The sequence below is a fragment of the Mobula hypostoma genome, chromosome 6 (genome assembly GCF_963921235.1).
Source record: "Mobula hypostoma chromosome 6, sMobHyp1.1, whole genome shotgun sequence".
Classification (NCBI taxonomy): Eukaryota; Metazoa; Chordata; class Chondrichthyes; order Myliobatiformes; family Myliobatidae; genus Mobula; species Mobula hypostoma.
In genome coordinates, this window is record NC_086102.1 from 128,418,830 (window position 1) to 128,440,802 (window position 21,973).

General features: G+C 40.1%; 1 protein-coding gene across 13 annotated transcripts in view; it reads right to left on the reverse strand.

Moving 5' to 3' along the window:
- LOC134348388 (poly(rC)-binding protein 3) overlaps positions 1-21,973 on the reverse strand; it is a 95,363-nt gene that overhangs the window by 38,085 nt on the left and 35,305 nt on the right. For all 13 annotated transcript variants that reach the window (XM_063051673.1, XM_063051675.1, XM_063051676.1 and 10 more), the window contains exons 2-5: positions 10,803-10,933; positions 7,984-8,007; positions 6,033-6,065; positions 5,812-5,928 (exon numbers count right to left, since the gene is read on the reverse strand). In XM_063051673.1, the coding sequence (XP_062907743.1) occupies positions 5,812-5,928; positions 6,033-6,065; positions 7,984-8,007; positions 10,803-10,871 (243 nt within the window). In that variant the 5' untranslated portion in view covers positions 10,872-10,933. The remainder of the gene's footprint in view (positions 1-5,811; positions 5,929-6,032; positions 6,066-7,983; positions 8,008-10,802; positions 10,934-21,973) is intronic.

Consider the following 21,973-nt stretch of genomic DNA (forward strand, 5'->3'; position numbering starts at 1 on the left):
GCTTTCTTTATGACTCTACGTACCTGTAATGCCACTTTCAATGAATTATGGTCCTGTAATCCCAGGTCCTTTTGCTCCAAAACTCTCAATGCCCTACCATTCACTGTGTAAGACTTACCCTGGTTGGTCCTATTGAAGTGCAAAATTAAATTCCATCTGCCATCTTTCCAGCTGATGCAGATCCCTCCACAAGCCATGATAGTTTTTTTAAGTAAGTGTACACAGTGAAATCAAGGTTCATTGGTGACAGAGCTGTTAAAATGCCTGTCAAGTGAGCAATTCTGCCTTTGATGACATGCTGTGCTCAGTTTTCTAGGAAGGCAGGGATTACTCCATCACATTTGTGTCTTGTAGATGGCACAATGGTTTAATGGTTTGCGGGAAGCCAGAGGGCAAGTCACACTGTAGAATACTCAGTGATTGCAGTACTCACTTTCCTCTGCAACAATTATGCTTTCTCAGTAAACATCCCCAATTCTGAACACATGGTGGCTGGAAACAGTTGGATTTGGTTGGCCATAGGTCACCGTCCTTAGGAAATCCTGAGGCAAGAGTGGATCAGAATCAATCCAACTCCACTTCAGAAACTTGAGCTCAAAAGTCTCAATTAACACTTTCAAGTTGGTATTGAGAGTGAGTTGCACTGTTGAGAATGTCTATTTTGGAAGAGCTGCTCATGTAATCTCCCAGGTAGATGTCAAAGATCTCCTAATACTATTTTGATTGGGCACTGGGCAGTTTTCTGGAATGTCCTGGCAAATATTTATCACTCGATATTATGTTTCCTTTATTTGGTCATTGGGCACTATGGTTGCATCTTAGTTAGTGCGACATTATTACAGCTTGGGGACGGGGGGTGGGGGAGGTCTGGGCCTGACATCCCGCTTGCCCAGGGTAAGTGTACTCGCAATACATTGCCACTCCTTTCCTGGTGTCGTGATCGCCGCGTGGTCACTGTCTGGTTTGCTAGGCAGGAGGCCACTGCAAATGGCCTCTTCTACATTACTGCGTCTGTAGCAACAGCTTCTCGTCGGTGCCCCCCGGTTTCCACCAAGCTTGCTATGTCATGGCACGACCGAATGTTTGGAGGTATAACTGGATGGGTAGGCTGGGCTCATTAGCCTTGGTTGGTAGCCAGCCTAAGGACAACTCTGAAACCAAACCCGGGCAGATGGGGCTCGTTAGCCTTGTCAGCCCATCCACCTAGGAGAAGGACACGCCGACGTAAATCCTACAACCCGAGGACCTTGCTGTTATCGTCCCAGCTTGATGAACCCCGGGTGTAAAGGGTGGGGCCAGTACCATGCACACTGTACTCCACCAAAAATACCACTGCGCAGGCTGAAGGACACGCCCACGTCTACGACCATCCTCCCCGACCATTCATCAGGTCCTGCAGCGACGGGAAAGGGGCAAAAACGACAGGTGGAAGATGACACTGGAAGCTGCAGTTTCGATCCCACGCAGGCAGTTCAGGTGTATGGGTCATCTGATGTTGATCCCGGAGACGACAATATCATTCAGCAGCACCCTGAACGACCAAGCAGCCTTCTCTAGGGACAGCACTGCTTGCTGCACATGGACAGGGGCCTAGAAAAGGTGGCCTAACCAAAGCTCGGTTCCATTTCCCCCCGTTGGCTAGTCACGGTGAACGGGCATCCTCAAATGTGGTTGAACAACAACAAGGAAAAGATGCCACCTGCCTCACAAGAAGTGCAAGGACTAAAGCTCGCATGCTGGAACATCAGAACCATGCTCGATACAACAGACAGTGGTTGCCCAGAACGACGATCCGCTCGAGTTGCACATGAACTTTCAAGACTGAATGTTGACATTACTGCTCTCAATGAAGTCCGCTTTCCAGAGGAAGGCAATCTTCAAGAACGTGGCGCCGGCTACACTCTCTACTGGTCAGGCAAGCAAGAGACTGAGAGACGCCTTTCTGGCGCTGGCTTTATGGTCAGGAACTCCATTGCCTCCAATCTTGAAAAATAGCCAACGGGTTACTCCGACTGCATCATCTCCATGCCCCTCCTACTCCGAACCAAGAAGCATCCCACTCTTCAGCATGTACGTCCCCACTCTTCAAGCGGATCCTACAGAAAAGGACAAGTTTTACACTGATCTGCGCAACCTCGTACAGAATGCTCCTGCAGACGACAAGGTCTTCATCCTTGGCAACTTCAATGCCAGTGTAGGCCAAGATTCAGAAGCCTGGAAAGGAGTACTTGGCAAACATGATATTGGAAACTGCAGCGACAACGGGCGCCTTCTGTTAGAGTTTTGTGCAAAGCAGCAACCCACCATCACTAACACCATTTTCCAGCAGAAAGACAATCTGAATAAAACCTGGATGCATCCTCGGTCCAAGCATTGGCAGCTCAGACTACATCTTGGTGTGCCAGAGAGACCTTCGGGACATCTTACTCACCCGAGTGATGCCCAGCGCAGAGTTTCAATCCCAAGCCAAACAGAGAAGGCGCTCCAAGGAGGAAGTTACAGGTTGGCAACCTCCAGTCAGCTGAACTGAAAGCTGACTTGCAGATGAAACTTCAGACAAGGTTTCAGGATCCCAGTTTCCCTACAGACTCCTCTCCAGAAGTGCTTTGGGAACACCTAAAAACCACCATCCTGCAAACCTCTGAAGTCGTCCTAGGGTTTACCACAAAGAAGAACAAGGACTGGTTTGATGAAAACAACCAGGAGATCCAAGAATTGCTGGTGAAGAAGAGATCCGCCCACCAGGCGCACCTTGCTCAGCCGTCTTGTCCTGATAGGAAAGCAGCCTTCCGCCTTGTATGCAGCAACCTCCAGCACAAGTTTCGAGAGATTCAGAACGTGTGGTGGACCAACCTCACAAAGAGAACTCAGCCTCGCGCAGACACCGGTGACTACAGAGGGTTTTATGAAGCCCTGAGAGCGGAGTACGGCCCTTCGCACCAGGTCCAGAATCCCTCACGCAGTGCAGACGGACAGGCGCTCTTCACAGACAAGGCGTCCATCCTGAACCGGTGGTTGGAACATTTCCAGACTCTCTTCAGCGCCAACCGCATGGTCCAAGACTCAGCAATTCATCACATCCCACAACAGCCAGAGAAAACAGAACTGGACAAGATTCCAACCCTAGAAGAGACAGTCAAAGCCATAGAGCAGCTGAAAAGTGGCAAGGCAGAGGGAGTTGATGGAATCCCACCTGAGATTTGGAAGCATGGGGGCCCAACATTACACACCAAACTCCACGAGTTCTTTGTCTGCTGCTGGGAACAAGGTAAACTACCACAGGACCTCTGTGACGCCCTGTATAAGAACAAGGGGGAAAAGTCTGACTGCTCCATCTACTGGGGGATAACTCCTCTCTCTATCACAGGAAAAATCCTCGCAAGAGTACTCCTGAACAGATTGGTGCCCATCATTGCAGAAGAACACCTCCCAGAGAGCCAGTGTGGCTTCAGAGCCAACAGGAGCACCACCGACATGGTATTTGTTCTCAGGCAGCTCCAAGAGAAATGTAGGGAACAGAACAAGGGATTGTACGTGACGTTTGTCAACCTTACCAAAGCGTTCGACACCGTGAGCAGGGAAGGACTGTGGCAAATCATGGAACGACTGAGATACCCCCCAAAGTTCCTCAGCACGATCATCCAGCTACATGAAGATCAGAGTGGCCAGGTCAGACACAACAATGACCTCTCAGGACCATTCCCAATAGGTAATGGAGTAAAGCAAGGCTGCGTTCTTGCGCCGACTCTCTTCACCATCTTCTTCAGCATGATGCTCGAAAGGGCCACAGAAGACATTGATGATGAAGACGGTGTTTACATCTGATACCGCACCGATGGCAGCTTGTTCAACCTGAGGCGATTACAGTCCCACACCAAGACATTGGAGCAACTCATCCGAGAGCTACTCTTCGTGGCTGCCGAGCTCTTCGGACTGGAAGTCAACTTGAAGAAGACAGAAATTCTCTATCAGCCCTCACCTCAGGAAGATTACCACCCTCCCCTCATCACCATCGGTGAGGTAGAGCTGAAGACAGTCCACCAGTTCAGCTACCTGCGATGCACCATCTCGTCAGATGCCAAGATCGACAACAGACTGGCAAAAGCAAACAGCGCATTTGGCAGGCTGTACAAAAGAGTCTGGAACAACAAGTATTTGAAGAAAGGCACAAAGATCAGCGTGTACAGAGCCTTTGAACTGACCACTCTCCTGTATGGCTCCGAGTCATGGGTCACCTACCGTCACCACCTACGACTCCTTGAGCGTTTCCACCAGCGCTGCCTCCGCACCATCCTCAACATCCACTGGAGTGACTTCGTCACCAACATCGAAGTCCTCGAACAGGCGGAGCTCACCAGCACTGAGGCCATGCTGTTGAAGACGCAGCTGCGTTGGGCAGGGCACATCTCCAAGATGGAGGATCATTGCCTGCCCAAGATTGTGCTGTGTAGTGAACTCTCCACTGGCCACCGTGACAGAGGGGCACCGAGGAAGAGGTACAAGGACTCTCTGAAGAAATCCCTTGGTGCCTGTCACATTGACCATCGCCAGTGGTCTAATCTAGCCTGTGATCGCGAGGCCTGGCGACACACCTTTCACCAGTCTGTCTCCTCCTTTGAGAATGCACGCAGAGCTGGCATTGAGGACAAAAGGAGAAGGAGGAAGAACCGTGACACAGCAGCACCAAACCCAGAACAGAATTTCCCTTGCAGCCGCTGTGGCCAGACCTGCCTGTCTCGTATTGGCCTCGTCAGCCACCAGTGAGCCTGCAGCAGATGTGGGCGGTCCCCTTCCTAAATCTTCATTCGCGAAGTCAAGCCATAATTACAGCTTGGGGCATCGGAGTTCAGATGTTATCTATAAGGAGCTCGTATGTCCTCCCCGTGGGTTTTCTCCACATGCTCTGGTTTCCTCCCGAAAACATACCATGTTAGTAGGTTAATTGGTTATTGGAAATTGTCCTATGAAGAGGCTAGGTTGAAATCGTGAGTTGCTAAGCAGCATGGCTCGAAGGGCTGGATGGGCCAATTCTATGCTTATATCTCTAAAATAAAAATAAAACAATAATTGCCTCATTGCTCTTCGCTGAAGCCTAACCTTGTACAAACAGGCACTTGCAGCAGTTACACAGAACACACCTCACAAATATTTAAGTAGTCCGGAACACTTTGATGAAGGTTTAAGGTATCTATTACAGGTAGCACTGCCCGAATCAAAGTAATCCACCAAGAATTATATTTAAATGCCATGTTCAGATATTGAAATGCAGGTATTAGAAAACTGACCAAGTGTCTTTAAACTTAAAATACTATCTTTGTTGCTCTTTTCACAAATATTCCAAATATTTCCTGACCTGCTGGCTTTTTAAAGATACTTTAGTCAATTACATTACCATAAGTCTAATCACTTCAGGCCAGATTTCTGCCCAATGACATTAGGGCACAGTTTCACAATGGTTTCATGGGCAACATCACTGATATATGATTCATCATTAATTTAATTTAAAATCCATAGCTTCCACATTCCTTTCTTAGATCATTAGCACCACAATGCTATCATTTCTTTATGGGAGAGCAACAGAGATAGATTATAATCTTTAACACCTCTTACTTTGTGCTGCCTACTTTCTACAACCTTGACTTTTAGAAAGGGAGAACTATCCCAGTTTGAATCCCCAATAAGGTACAGACTGCTGTTTAAATTAAAGCAGAACAAGACAAACATGGAAAAAACACAAATATCATCTCATCAATGTTTCCTCATCTAAATGACACTATTAAAATACCATGGAGAGAGAAACAAATTTCTTACCTCCTCAAACTTAAAGGCAATCATTGCAAATGCCTTGAATATTGCATCAGTTGGGCCTGTGATGGTGACAATTCTCTCAGGACAATTTCCTTCAGAGATATTAATGCGTGCACCACTCTGAAAAAGTGCAAGTATGACCATGTTACTGGAGGAAATCCACACAGTACATTCATCTAAATTCAAGCATAACGTAAGGAATCAGTCAATGACAATTCACCTACCTCTTCACGCATCTTTTTCACAGTTTCACCTTTCTGAAAGAAAATGGAAACAAACAAGGCAAGTACTGCACCATTGCAAATTTTACACATGTAGATCAGACTTGAATTACTGCATATGATGGACATGACGGCACTGGGTGTGGAGAAAAATGCAATCAAATTGACACACAATAAGCTACTCTGGGTCAGAAAATTTAAATGATTTTGTACAGATTCTTGCTGAGAGAAATAGTGCATGTTTTCTGTGAACTTAACGGGGCAGATCATTGGTCACCTGCACTCTGAATAGTACAGTTTCTTCCAGAATATTCCAGAGCACATCGAGAAGCAGGTTCCTAGTATAATAGTGAGACTTGGGGCAGGAGTTCAACCATTGTACATGATCAGCTTCGGTTACAAAGTGCCACATGTACCAGGGAGGCCCCACTCACAAATTCACTAGCTCTCCTAACCTGCATTTATTCCGAATGTGTTCAAATGATTAGGGCCCATCAGTAAATAAAAATATAAATGTTCCAGAGCACCTGAGGTTGAGGTTTGCAAAGGGAGCTGGAAAAGGCATGTAGTAAGGGTAACGGCATAATTGTAATGCGGGATTTCAATACTCAAGGGGATTGGGAAAATCAGGTTGGTGTCAGATTGCAAGAGGGGAAATTTGTTGAATACCTACAAGATGGCTTTTCAGAGCAGCTTGTGCTTGAACCTACTCAGGGAAAGGCCATCTTAGATAAGGTGTTGTGTAATAACCCTGATCTTATTAGGGAGCTTAATGTAAAGGAACCTTTAGGCAGTGATCATAATATGATTGAATTCATACTGCAATTTGAGAGGCAGAAGCACAAGTCAGATGTACCAGTATCTCAATGGAATAAAGGGAATAATAGAGGAATGAGTGAGGAGCTTGCCCAGGATACTGGTGGGGATGATGGCAGAGCAGAGATAACTGAAGTTTCTGGGAGTAGTTCACAAGGCACAGGATAGATATGTCCCACAGAGGAGGAAGATCTCAAATGGCAGAAGTAGGCAACCGCGGCTGACAAGGGAAGTTAAGGACTTCATAAAAGCCAAGGAAAGGTCATATAAGGTAGCAAAATTGAGTGGGAAGTTGGACGATTGGGAAGCTTTTAAAATCCAACAAAAGGCAACTAAAAAAGCTATATAAGAAGGGAAAAGATGAAATATGAGGGAGACTAGCCAAAAATATAAAGCAGGATACTAGAAGTATTTTTTCAGTTATATAAATAGTAAAAAGGGAGGTGAGAGTCAATAATGGACCACTGAAAAATGATGGTGGTGAGGTAATAATGGGGGACAAAGAAATGGCAGATGAACTTAATGGATACTTTACATGTCCGGGAGCAGGAGTGAGTGCCATTGCTATTACAAAGGAAAAGGGGCTAGGCAAACTCAAAGGTCTTAAGGTGGATAAGTCACCTGGACCAGATGGACTACATCCAAGAGTCCTGAGAGAGATTGATGAAGAGATAACGGATGCATTGGTCTGATCTTGCAAGAATAACTTGATTCTGGCATGGTCGTGGAGGAATGGAAGATTGCAAATGTCACTCTTTAAGAAGGGTGGAAGGCTTCAAGAGCTGGAAGATCTGAGGAAGTCCACAATTCACTATTGGGATTCCATAAACGAATCAGAGTGGCATAGTCAATGACAGTAATTCAGCGTCTCTGGGAATCCCACAGAAAAGTTTCAAATACAATTATTTCTTGAGCCAGATCTAAAAGGAAAATCTTACGAAGGCCACTTCAAAAGAAAACTTAAGATTTCACAAATAACATGAAGATTTTTATTTATTAAAAAACTATTAGACCTTAACTTTACTAGACCAACTTTAAGTATGCCATTAAGCATCAAGGAGGTTCACTATGCTTAGGATATGAAGACTTAAGTTAGCTATGAATGATCAACATGCACATATAAAATATGAATGCAAACCTTTCCAATGATGCTTCCAACTTCCTGAAAGAATCAAAGAGAAATATTTATCAATGCTTGTACGGTATTTGTTATAACTTGCAAATTCCTCTCTAGCATATGCCCTAGCTCATTCACTTGCAAATTTTATGGCATATCCTAATAGTCCTTAATTTGCTTTACATAAATACATTCACCACTGCATTATGATAAAGCACCAACCAATTAATTACATGCTATCAATCGATTACAAAGGATTATTTTTTTTAAACAGATGTCCTCAAGTTGATTTTGGTCACATGTTGGAAAATACAAAAGCTAATTGATTTTGTAACTATATTTCTACAGTGCTGTAATGAATAGCATAACTAAAGCACAGAGATAATAAAAGTGGAGGGGAAACTAGCTGTGGCTTGTAGGAATGAATGCATAGCAACTTTTGAATGTAATAATATTATGGGAACTTGTTCATAAGGTGATGTCCATAAATCAGGCATTCTTAACCTGGGGTCAGCCTGTGTATACAATTGGCAACCAAGGAAATCATACTTTGATAGACGCTCAGTCACACAAAGTAATTGTTTGGCAGGCTTTGGAAAGTACCAAATCTCTTAAAAGTTATTTACAGTCACAAGAAAACATACTAAATTTCCCCAAGAGAACAAAGTGAAAAGGATGCATGCAGGCAGTCTGCTGCACAGCATCAGGAAGAGTTAGATAAAGAAGTGACACAGAAGGAAACAGCACCACAAAGTGAATACAAAAGGATTCAACTAGGAATCAGTTATTTTTGTTATGCAGTTAACCCAACAGGAGCAGTGCAAGAAAAAATATTTTGCTTCCTGTATGAATGGAGCTTAAATAATTTTGTAAAGTCCTAAAATAGGGCAAGTTACGTTAAATAATCATCTTTCAATATGTAATAATGAATTATTGTAAGCAACTCAGATGATTCCATTTAACTAGTTGAAGAGGAAAACAGTGATGCAACGTGGCAGTTCTTCCTCATTTAGAATTTCCGGAAATATCAGACAGGAAGGAATAAGTGCCCTAACCCCATTTGATCTAAGAGTTACAAGCAAAAGAAAATCGGACATCCCCAGCAGGTGGCTTCAAAGTTCCTCACTCTGAAGCAGAATTACTACTGCTTCATTAATATTGTTTAGAACTGAACGCAGCAATATTAAAATGGAAAATATCAAATTGCCTCAATGATGACTGAGCAACTTTTAAAAATAAATGTCAATGCATTTGGGCAAACTCAAAAATAAAACCATTAAAAAAAAGTGCTATTAGCCTTGGCCGGTTATCACAGCAGTAAAAGATAAATAAAATTCAGCCCTTATTCTTCAAATGCATAACATCAATTCTTGAAATTACGCATGCAGCTGCTGCAAGCAGAGCTGTGCCAATCCAATATTAGCAAGAGAAGATACAAATAAAAAAGTCAGCTGGGGCAGGTTGAATACCAATATCTCTCTCGACCCTCAAATGTCAAATCATACAATCATCCTCTGAACAGTTTAAATCAAAAACAATACTTCATTTAATGAAAGGAAATGAGTTTATGATGAGCAGGACCTGAATTTTAAATGGCCCATAACCTGTACAGCTGGTGAACTGTATTTGAAAACCATTTTAGTATATTGTTGCTCAGGAAAGTACAGCTAGAGCTAATCGATCACTGCAATTATCTGTCAGTAAGATAAAGTGCAAGTTAGAATATAAAGTACCTATAGTCTAGCAAGTGTTAGAAGTTCTTTTTTAATTACTGAGACTACTTACCCATTATGAAATTTATAGTCAGTCAGAGACATCCAGCACCAAAACAGACCCTTCAACCCACTCGTTTGTGCCAAAGTATACTTCATACTTTTTGTTCTTCCCACATCCCCATCAGGAAACCAACAAATAAAGGGAAAGTGAGCAAACTCTACACAGAAAGCAGGAGGTCAGGATTGACCCCAGGTCAACACGTGTCGCAAATACTTCACCTTCTCAGTGATGAAAAACAATACATTCTGTGTTATCGTGTCCAATACCATCTAAATCAGGGGTTATTACCCACAGGTCTGTGGATAGATTCGTGAACTTGGATGGGGGGAAAAATGCATCTTTATTTTCACTGACCTCTAACTGAAATTTAGCATTTCCTTCAATTATGAATATAGGTAACAAACCACAGTGTGTTACCTTAGGTACGGCTAATAGTATCTAAGGTAACACACTGTGGTTTGTTGCCTATATTCATAATTGAAGGAAATGCTAAATATCAGTTAAAGGTCAGTGCATTAGCAGTACCTATGATTTTGTCACCAATAGAAATCACAGATATTTTCATATCACGTAACAGTTAATACAAATATCTCAAATATCGTTTATGGCACGGCACATTCATCACTACTTCAAAATTACTGCAGTTATTAGACCTGCCACTGGATTGAACGGATCGCAGCCTTCCTGTCTGCAGATACTTATGCGATGCAGCTGGCCAACTACCAGGCAACCTTGCACCTAGAAGTCACTCAGTCATCAAAATAATTATTTAATGTGTTAATAAAGCACATAAAATACTATATCACAATTTATTTTTAATATTTTGATAACACGATTACAAAAGAAGCCAATTATATTGAAATACAATGTATTTTTATTTTATGAATTTAAATACATTATTCTGTGAAGGGGATCATAGGCTTCACCGGACTGCCAAAGGCACAAGTAAAGGTTAAGAATCCCTGATCTAAACCAAGCTTTACCATCACTGGAGATCAATCACCACTAGCAATTACTGGGTACTTCAAATGCCATTTCTTACTGTACCCAAATCACACAACTACCTTTCCATGCATGAGCAGTCGGATGGTAAGGGTAACATTCAGTCCGCCTTCAGTCATCTTTGGGTCCATTGTGGTAGTAGTATTGGTGTTTCTGGATTCTTTGGGAACAGTGTAATCAAGTGGAGATGCACCTGCAGGAGACAAAGAAAATGGCATTATAACATTTGAATTCATAATATATTTTAGTTATGAGTGTCCTCCAGTAAAAAGAGTGCTGAAGATTTCAACTTGAATATCCTAAAGGGCAAATTAGCTTTATTTTTATATCATTATATAATCAGAATCAGTCCTAGGCTAAACAGGCAAGTGGAATTACGAATTAAAGACAGCAGCACCTCCATTTCCTTAGAAGTTTGTGAAGATTAAACGCGCAATTCAAATTATGGCAAATCTCAAACTGACTTCACTGTTTTCAAAAAGCTGTATCTCCTCATCCTGCTTGGATAATAGGTAGTCTGGATTAAGTATCATAATACTAATACTAGTTGAATAAGTGCTCTATAATTTTTTGACAGGAATTTGTAATCATTTTAATAGTCATCTCTGTACCAGGGATATGCCAACTCAGCAGTCAGAGATGTGTTATTTTGATTATCTCAAATATCATTTATGGCACGGCATGTTTATCACTACTTCAAAATTACTGCAATTATTAGACCCACCACTAGATTGGTCAGGTCACTCATCTGAGTGCTACTGGTACCATGTAACCCAATACTACCTGTGGCATGGTTGGGTGATCGGCGACTAAACCGGCTCCCCCACCAAGCTTGCCTGGTGGTGAGGGTGGCTAGACACCATCCAGCAAACGTGCTGTGAAGCGCGGAAAGGGCATCCCTTGCATCGAAGCTTGGTCTGGCCATTCACTGCACCAGAACTTCCCCCAGCCGTCATGGACCCCACCATGTCACTGGATCCAGGAGGGGATGAGGTCGAGAGGATGGTTCTGTTGGGCAACCCCCTACTCACCTAAAATCCATTCACGCACACGCTGTTCCTTTCTGAGTGGGGTATCCCACTAAATGTCTGAAAGGAACCATCATCATCCAATGGGATGGATAGCCAGAAGATGATGATTTTGATTTTGATGCATCTTCTTTACAATATATAGCCATTTGAGAGAATCTGTATAAGACATTAGGCAGTCCATCTGAAAGATCTGGGAGATTTATTGTTCTCTAATCCATAAGCTACCAAGAAGAGTTTCCACAGTTTGCCTAGAAGGCCAACAGGTGAAATTAGTCATAGAGTTTGAGAGGCTGTGTTGCTTCTGCCTACAAAGGGTTATGTGCTTCCACTTAGTTGATTCTCCAGTTTAAGCAGTCACGAATCCACAGATTCCCCCAAAAAAATCTTGGAAGTGTGTGGCAGAATAGATTGGCTTTTTTGGAAACTTCCGTGTCAAGCATGCAAGCTCCATTTTGTTTCAATTTAAAATATCTGCCCATCATATCTGGGCAGAATACCACAAAACCTTCCTTAGTGAGGGGTCATCAATGGAAAGAATGAGCAGCTTCAAGTTCCTCAGCATCAGAGGATTTATCCTGGGCCCATTACGTTGATGCAATCATCAAGGCATGGCAACTACACTATTCAGTAGACTGAATTTGATAAGATTCATATGTCACGAAAGATTAGCAAACTTCTACAGATGCACCATCCAGAACATTCTAATTGATTGCATCATCACATCTTATGGAGGCTCCAATGCACAGGATATAAAGAGGCTGCAGAGGGTTACAGAACCAGCCAGCTCCGTCATGTGCAAAGAAAGGCCTTTTCACCATCGAGGACATATCCAAAGAGCATCATTTAGGGCTCTGGGACATGCCTTCTTCGCATTACTATCATTAAGGAAGAGTTACAAGAGCCTGAAGATCCACACAATGTTTTAGTAACAGCTTCTTTATCTCTGCTATTAAATTTCTGAACAGTCCATGAAAACTACCTCACCATTCCTCTTTCGCACTATATATTTAATTTTATAATTCGCAGTAATTTATGCCTGCACTGTCGCTATTTGATAGCACATGTAGGTGATAATAAACTTGATTCTGAGTTACATGCTTCCAGGTTTCCACTTAGTTCTTTGTATGATTCAATAATTTTAATTGCACTAATCCTTTAAACCATCTAAACCATCTCTTGACATTTCTGACACTAAATCTAAATTTTTGAAGAATGATCAAATGAATGTACTCATGATTTATTCCTGAGCATTTTGAGCATTGTTATAGATCACTCATTAAATCTTCTTTGCTTCAATGAATAGTGCCAAAGATTTTCAAGTTTTCATCACACATCCTCACATTGTATGTGTTATCATAAAGCTCAAAATTCCTTTCGGAATAAGGCTCTGCATAGTGTTCATCAGTTTTACGGTCATTTTTTATTTTAGACCTCTACCCACTACTTTTAAATTTACATGCCCCTCACTATCATTTAGCAACATTCTCTGTGGGTGTATGCCCAAATCCAGTCCTGACGAAGGGTCTCGGCCTGAAACGTCGACTGCGCCTCTTCCTATAGATGCTGCTTGGCCTGCTGCGTTCACCAGCAACTTTGATGTGTGTTGCTTGAATTTCCAGCATCTGCAGAATTCCTGTTGTTTTCATTTATACAAACAGTTGTTTTACTATACAGATCACAGTGCCATTGCATCAGCAGCAGCTGCCAGGCCACAAAGCATCCACTTATTCTTACTGTGCATTATATTTATGATCACATGAGTAACCTCCATTTTGAAGGGGCTCTAATTTTCATTCTACTTTTCTAGGAACACCAGGAAAGGTTATAACGCCAAATTTACTTTCACTGCAAATTGTAGTCTGTTGGTAAATTTGAAAGCACTTTTCATCATTTTCAAAACCATGCTGACAAACCCAAATAACAAAAACCGAAGGGTGTATCATTACTGTTTCTTCAAAGATTTCTTCTGGTGAAAAATAAAATTAGACACAGCATAAAAAGCAGCTGATTATAAATCTTTGCCCAGCATAAAATTTGCACTGTCATTGATAACGCAATAACAGAAAATGTTGTGTACACTTGGCAGATAAAAGCAGCATTGATAATGAACTAAATTATTTCTATGATCTATTGTCACAAGATAAAAACAAAAAGGGTAATACAAATGCCTAACATTGGAAAGAAAATGGAGGAAAAGACATACAAAATTAAGGAAAGGAATAAAGTCAGAAACAATCTCCTAGGGGGATTTTGATGTTAGTTATCCTGATGAGGCAGGTAAAGCAGCTAGACAATTCCATCAAAAGTGTATATGTTTCCTTTGAAGACAATGCTGCACAGTAATACAATAATTTGAGTTGCTGACTCACAGCAATGGATACCCTGGCTCAATTCCAACCTGTGCTGCCCAGATGGAGAATCCGAAGAAAAGTGATGGGCATGCAAGGGGGAGAAGATTACAGGGAATTGGAAAAATGGTACTGATAAAATTGCTCTGAGAGCAGACCAACAGACTGGATTCCTTATCATGAGAAAATGAATCACAAATGTTTCAAGGGAGAAAGATCCGGAGAACATCTTGACAATTGCACATATTGTTTTGAGCGACAGAGAAATTTTAGAACACATACTCCAGCAAAAACGAACATGAAATACCAGAAATAAACAAAGGCACAATAAGGAAACGAGGAGTACATAAATAGGGAGTACATGAGAGGAAACTAGGAAAGAAGCCAAAAAGAATAGGATGGCAGAAGAATTCAAAATAAATTATCAAAGTACTAACTCAAAGTCAAATATTCTAAAAGTTACATAAAAATGCAAAGCTGAAGACATTAAATATCTTGGATACATTACCAGCCAACAGTAGCAGTGTGAAAAAATACTGTTTACTGATCAGATGGACATAGTAGTTGAATGCACGATTAGAAATTCTATTATTTCATTTTAAGAAACATGAAACTCAAAAATTCTTATCTACTCACATTCACATATTTTAAAATACTCTGATAAAGAGTCAGTAGAGGTATTACTACACCTATTTCATAAATCATTAAAAAGTAAGTGCTAGGTAGCAAAGAGATATATGTAACCATACATACTGATAAAGCATTTGGGGTAGACTATCTAAGAAAGGAGATGGAATATTGCCAGGGGATAGAACATTCAGGTTATCATTTCTTTTTCAGAACATTAAATCACAGTTAAAGTAGGAAAAACATTCAAATTTCATAAAAATTGTCAAAATGGAAGCTGTGCTTGAACAACTTCATCTTGTGGCAATAAAAGAGATAGATTAGATCCAAAAGGTTTTCAAGCTCTTCGTAACAGACAATGAAAATGCAGTGCTGGGCAAGAGTAAGGGAGGAAGGATAGTACAATAGTTAACTAGCTGCAAGACAGAAAGGTGTGAATAATGAGAGGCAGAAGATTGGAAGTATATTGTATCAGAAATAGTTTGACAGCATTTGAGAACAGAATTTTTAAATGACAACTTAAATCAGAATCAGGTTTACCATGATCATGTCTCTAAATTTGTTGTTTTGTACAGTGCAAGACCCAAAATTTACAAGTTACAAAGATAAATTTAGTCTCAATTCCAATGCTTACACCTGCAGAGAATACCAGTTAGGAGAAATAAGTCAACAGTGAGAATTGCAACAAATTATAAAATAACATCCAACAAAATTAAATTCATGCATAACTTGCCAACGAATTCCAAAAATTGAAAGTGGAATTACTACATACTGATAAAGACATTTGGTGTAGACTAGAGGATGGTAAAGGTATTATGGTACATAAAATAATGAAAGTTGCATTTTAAATTATAGGTGGCACATTTTTGGTAACCCCAAAATTCTGCTGAATCCAATGGTAGAGATGCACCTAAACTTTGAAGCTCAGTGATATTCGGAAGGCACAGCTCAGAAGGAACTGCAAAACAAAGCAGGCAGGTATTTCTTAAGACTGAAAGGATTTTGCTGTCCCATAAGTAAATCAGTTCAGAATTCCAACTGTGAGGGAAGAGGTTGGTGGAGGAAGGAGAATTTCCAGCTAAAGCCAAGAACATAAATAAATTGTAGCTCAACTGTATAGAAAGACATAGGAAGAAAGATCACAGAGCAATATTAACAGTATGGTTAGGGAAGCTAATACATGTCTCAGTGATTTCCAAAATTATTTTTGGAGGGTGTACTGATTCTTCAGTAGGAAGGATAAGAATAGCATTGAACAGTTGCATAAAATTGTCATGGGCTAGGGTTAACAAATGGTCCATACTGCCACAATGGCAGGTGGGAAAAGGGGTGAAATCCTACAGTTGGATTTTCAGTCAGGAAAGAGATCAAGCTGCAGCTTTCTTTAAAAAAAAGTAACAATTTCGTGTTATTTTCTCTGACATGTCAACAAGTATAGAAAGTGGAAGACAGCATCAATAAATGCATAGCACAAAGCATAAAAGTGCACTGAAAGAAATCCTTTGATAGATGAGAACTCTACAAGAGAGGTAGGTTGCAGGAGGAGATGGGTCAAATCTCAAGGGAAGGTTCACTTGTACTGAGTGAGTGAGAAAGATTAAACTAATCATTGGTGGCAATATGTGCACCGGAAGATAACACTGAAACAAAGAAAAGGAGTTTGGGACAGATAAAGGACACAGAACAAGAAATATAAAGGTTTAAGCTGAACCAAACAAAGACAGGGAAAGTGGATCAAAGGTACATGTACTATATAATTATTTAGCACAGTTGCAATTAATGTTTGGGGGAAATGAGTCAAGGCAAGTTGAGGAACATTTAAGAAACAGCAAATCACAAGATTATAACATTTACAACAGCAAATGAAAACAAATAGAATATTCCATGATTTTAAAAAGTAATTTGGTGGAAAGCCTTAAATGGTATGAGCTCGGAGAAACTTGAAATGAACCTTGACATAGGTAATTCAATGGGAGGCCCTCAAGGTAGGGCCATATCAGCTAATATAATTGAATTCCCATGACAAAGATAGATTGGGAAATTAAAGCCAGAGCTTTCCTGACGTCCGTAAAGACAGAGTAAAACACTGGAGACAAAGCATAAACCATGCATCATGCTGTTGAGAAGTGGGAGAAGTGGACTATGGTTCAGAAGGGAAACAATAAAGCAAAAGAACATGAGAAAGTCTAGCAGCAAACAAGAAGGTGGAGTGACTTGGAAACCAAGTAAGAAATCTTCATATGGACAGTGCGAATGACTGGGTAGTAAATGAGGACTTTACACTTAGTTGTGCCATAGGATACCGATAATGCTAAAGTCTCAGTAAAAGGAAAATGTATAGGTTAAAAGTTGATAAAGCAACAGTGCTGGATAAGTTGGCTGTAAAATGAATGAGTTAACTGGTTAGCTGGGATGCTTACAAAATTGAAGTATGCGAGAAAATTACTGGGTATAATAGAATAGCACAAGAACCAACTGTTTTAAAGAAAGCAATGACGGGGTAGTATCATGTAGACAGATTTGATTACAATATTCACAAGGAAATAGATAAGGAAAAGAATTTTCAGGGTAATGGAGAGAGAGCACAGCAGAGTGTGACTAGCTGGTTGGGTTGAATGACCTCCTTTGCTATAACAATCCTTTAAGTACAGAAAACTTAGCCTACATGTATCTGGTGCCAATTTTGATCAAGTACAGGCACACTGGCTAGGTGATTTTAATTGCTGGAGAAGAAATGCACTTTTGGACAAGAATACCAAGCACACAAATCAAAAAGATAGCATGCAAGGTAAAATACAAGGGCATTAGTGAGGCAGGGAAGATTAAGTGGAAAGGGAGGAAATGAGGAGGAAGTCATGCAGAAGAAATTACAAAGAACATTATGTAGTATTTTCAATGACAGTGCTTCCTGAAGCAAAACTCAAAACTAAAAATAAAGCTATAGTAGACTGCCCTAATTTGAACAAAGCAAAGAGTGCTCTGTTAAAGCAAATCTTCACGGTTCCATGAGCTATGCTACTGGATTAAATACGCTTCATGCTCTGCTGATCCTCATTACTGTCAATGGCTGTTGCCCACAAAATTATTTCAGATTATTTTTATTAATACCAGAAGACAAGAATCAATATGAGCATCTCTAACTGACATGAGGGAGCAGCACAAGTTACTCGGAATTCATTTAGGCAGAGACTTATAAGGGAGATATTATATTAGAGAGATCTATAATAATAAACCCACACCCTGATCTCTGATCTCTAAAGTAATTGAAATGTAAGGGAACTCATTTGATTGGATACAGTACTTTGTTAAATTAGATTTTAAATATTCAGCACATTTTTTATACAAATATTGCAGATCAAAAATGGCTGGACGAGAGATTTTAACATCTGGACAAGTCTGAAAATAGTCATTTAATTTTACAGTCATACTTTAAGGCTGCGGTTCCCAACATTTTTTATGCCATGGACCAATACCATTAAGCAAGGAGTCCATGCACCCCAGGTTGAGAACCCTTGTTTTAAAGGTAATATTAAACAAATTAAAATTTGAGTGGAAAAAGGATGCTGATCCTTCAAAATTTCTACTCCAATTACAAAGCTAAGGTGGCAAGTCTCAGGTGACTTGACTCACTTATTTCCAATACATACCACTACAAAAATTATGCGAATACTGCAGATGATGGAAATATGAAATAATAAAAATGGTTAGAAATGCACAGTAGATGAAGCAGTACAAGTGGAGGAACAACTAGAATACATTTCAGGAAGAGGTGTTTTTGAAAGGAAGCATTCACTTTGCTTCTCTAAATACAACAGCCAAGTCACCTGCTGAGATTTCGGATGACATGACTATTAAAAGTACATTTTCACACATTCACAAATAAATGAGATCATTTTCATGGTGCATTTATGCTCAGCAATTCAAAAGAATACATTTTGCGTGTGCGTACACGCGCGCACACACACACCACCCCCAACGCCACAGGTATTACTGCAACTTGCAGATTGTCTCAATGTATTGAATAAAGGGCAACTTTCCCTGGTTTATTCAGCACTGTAACTGAAATTAACAATAGACATAACCCGTAGGAGCAGAATTAGGCCATTCAGCCCATCTAGCCTGCTCCACCCTTCAACACTGGCCTCTTCCTGCCTTCTCCCAGTAACCTTTGATGCACTTACTAATCAAGAATCTATCAGCCTTTGCGTTAAATATACCCAATCATTCGGCCTCTACATTTGTGTGTAGGAATGAATCCCACAAATGCCCAGCATTTACTCATTTCTGTTCTATAAAGGTCAATGTTGCATTCTGAGGCTGCACCCCCCCCGCCCCAGTCCTAGTTTCCCCCACTATTGGAAACATCCTATGTCCATTCTATTTAGACATCTCAACATTCTATAGTTTCAGTGAGATCCCCTCTCATTCTTCTAAACTCCAATGAGTACAGGCCCAGAGCCAAACACTCCTTGTATGCTGACCCTTTCACCCACAGGATCAGTCTCATGAACCTCCAATGCTAACACATTCTTTCTTAGATAAGGAGCCCAAAACTTCTCACAATACTTCAAATGCGTTATAAAGCCTCAGCATTACATCCTTATCCTCTCGAAATGAATGCTAATGTTGTATTCACCTTCCTTGATACCATCTCAACCTGCAAGCTAAACTTTAAGGAATCCTGCATTAGAACTCCCAAGTCCCTTGGCACCTCTGATCTCTGAATTTACGCCATTTAGAAAATGGTTTACACATTCATTTCTTCTACCAAAGGGCATGTGCACTTCTCTACACTGTATTCCATCTGCCACTTACTTGCCCATTCTCTAAATCTGTCTAAACCTTCTGTAGACCCCCAGCAAAAACCCCTGCGAAACACCACTAATCAACAGCAAACAACCAGAAAAGGCCCCCTTTACTCTCACACTTTGCCTGCAGCCAGTAAGCCAAACTTCTGTCCATGCTAGTATCTCTCCTGTAATACCACGGGCTCTTAACTTACCTCGTTTAGCAGCTTCATGGGTGGCACCTTGTCAAAAGCCTTGAGATTCCAATTAAGAACCGTCCACTGCCTCCTTATAGCCTATGCTGCCCAGTATTTCCTCAAAGAATTCCAACAGATTTATCAGGCCATATTTTCCCCTTAGGATATTGCAATAGACATATTCCATCTGTACAGGTGTTGTTTTGTTCATTATATTAAATGAAATTTACACTATGTTCCAGCAATATAGCCAATAACAAAAAAATTCCATCAAGACTGATATACCAATTTGCAAAAAAAATGATGGATCATTCCTTTACTCTTGTATCCCTGCTGTGATCAGCATTCGTTGGGTACAAACCCAAAATGTTGATCACTTTTATTTCCATAGATGCTGCCTAACTTGGTGAGTTTCTAGCATTTTCTGTTTGTAGCCCTGTATTATTTTTGATTTTCATGACTCACATTCATTGGAACTTGCCTTAAATTCCAAGTCTGTATGCTTTGCTCTTCCCTTGTTTTAAAAATGTTAAAATATTTGCCATATCCCGAGTAAAGAATGGGCATATTTGCCAAGAAACAGTGTTTGCAACTTAGTACATCATTTTTTGCATCAATGCACAAAAACAATATTGCTAATGAAGAGGGTAAATGAAGGTGCTGATCAAAGTAATCAGGTTACATGTATATAAACAACCTTAAACAAAAATATAAATCTAAACAGATATTATAGTAACTTAGATAAGCAAAGCAAATTAAATTTTTGTCTAGCGGTTGTACTAAAGTACTGGTTTCTCTCTATCTTATTGAAGAGCATTTCACTTTCATTTCCATACATGACTAACCACATACTAATTTTTTTTATAGATTCAATTATTCTGGCCTGCAGCTTACAACAGATCAGTAAAGCACATCAAATTGTTTGCAGCTACAGTATCGGACCACTCAGTTTGTGCAAAAGCTTTGGGTATAATCCCAGTTAAAACTATAATCTAATGGAATTCTACTGGCCTGCTCAAACTGTCTCATTTTGACCATTAACCTGAACATTCTTTAATATCTGTGGTATTTCATTGATCTAGCACTACCGTTTAAGTGAAAACCAAATGACAATTCTTGCAAAGATGTAAGCAATATTTGCTTCAGTTGCGATATTAACAAAAGATCAATACAGAATATTGACTAGTTATATACTGGCTTAAATCCCTCTGAAAGTGAGTAACAGAACATCTTGAAAAGCATACTTTAGTTATCAATGTCATTACAGTGTAATTTCTGAAGTATTCAGCACTTGCATTGTAAATTATAAAGTAACACTCAGATAAAATATGGAGTTAGCAATACTTGAGTCAGAAAATTTTAGATATTGCAGCAACAAATATGAATGCTGTGTGTTCAAAAAATAGAATTGAAGGAACAGAATGAATGCAGAAAGACAATTAAGGATCAAATTTCAGCACAGCAAATCTTACCTCCACACAATTCTGCACATTCAGGAATTCATGGTAATATTTCAACACGGCTTAAATGGCAAGCATATGATTGGTGGGAGAAGGGAAGAAGGGAACATGAATGTTTTGATATTAAAAAATTATTCTGGCCTAACACAGAACCATTCACAATCTCGGCAAAACCAAAATCCGCACAAATATGTTTTGAAATAACTGATTTCTTAAATATGGATATTTCTAAAACAGTAATAAAACTTAAATTCATTGGAAAATTCATAAAAAGCTTTTGGTGGGGATAGAGTACTTTTATCAAAATATTAAACTGTAATCGTTTATCAAAGTGCTATGATACATAATTGCTTTAATATTATATTAAAATTTAGTGTCAAGACATTTTCATTCTTTATCATGCTGCAGGTCAAAAGCACATTAGGTTTTGGACCTAAAGATTTTATAGTCTGGAAAAGGTAACAGAGTAATACACATTTTAGAACTAGATCCATTAACATACAAACATTTAAGTTGCTGGTACAGAGCCCTTGGTGGAATAATTTAGAACTTGTTGACTTCAGAACTTACAGAACAACTACAGCAACAATACAACCCTGAAAAATCAATGCATCACAAATTCAAAAGGTCAGACTAATAATCAAACAGCAATGGCAAATGTAACTGAGTTGCCTGGGCTTCAAAAGGTTGAAGAGATTTAAGCATATTAGGTAGTTTGGAGGTCATAACAGACATACAATGGTGTTGGAATTATTTAATGACCATATCTTGAAACATTAGCCT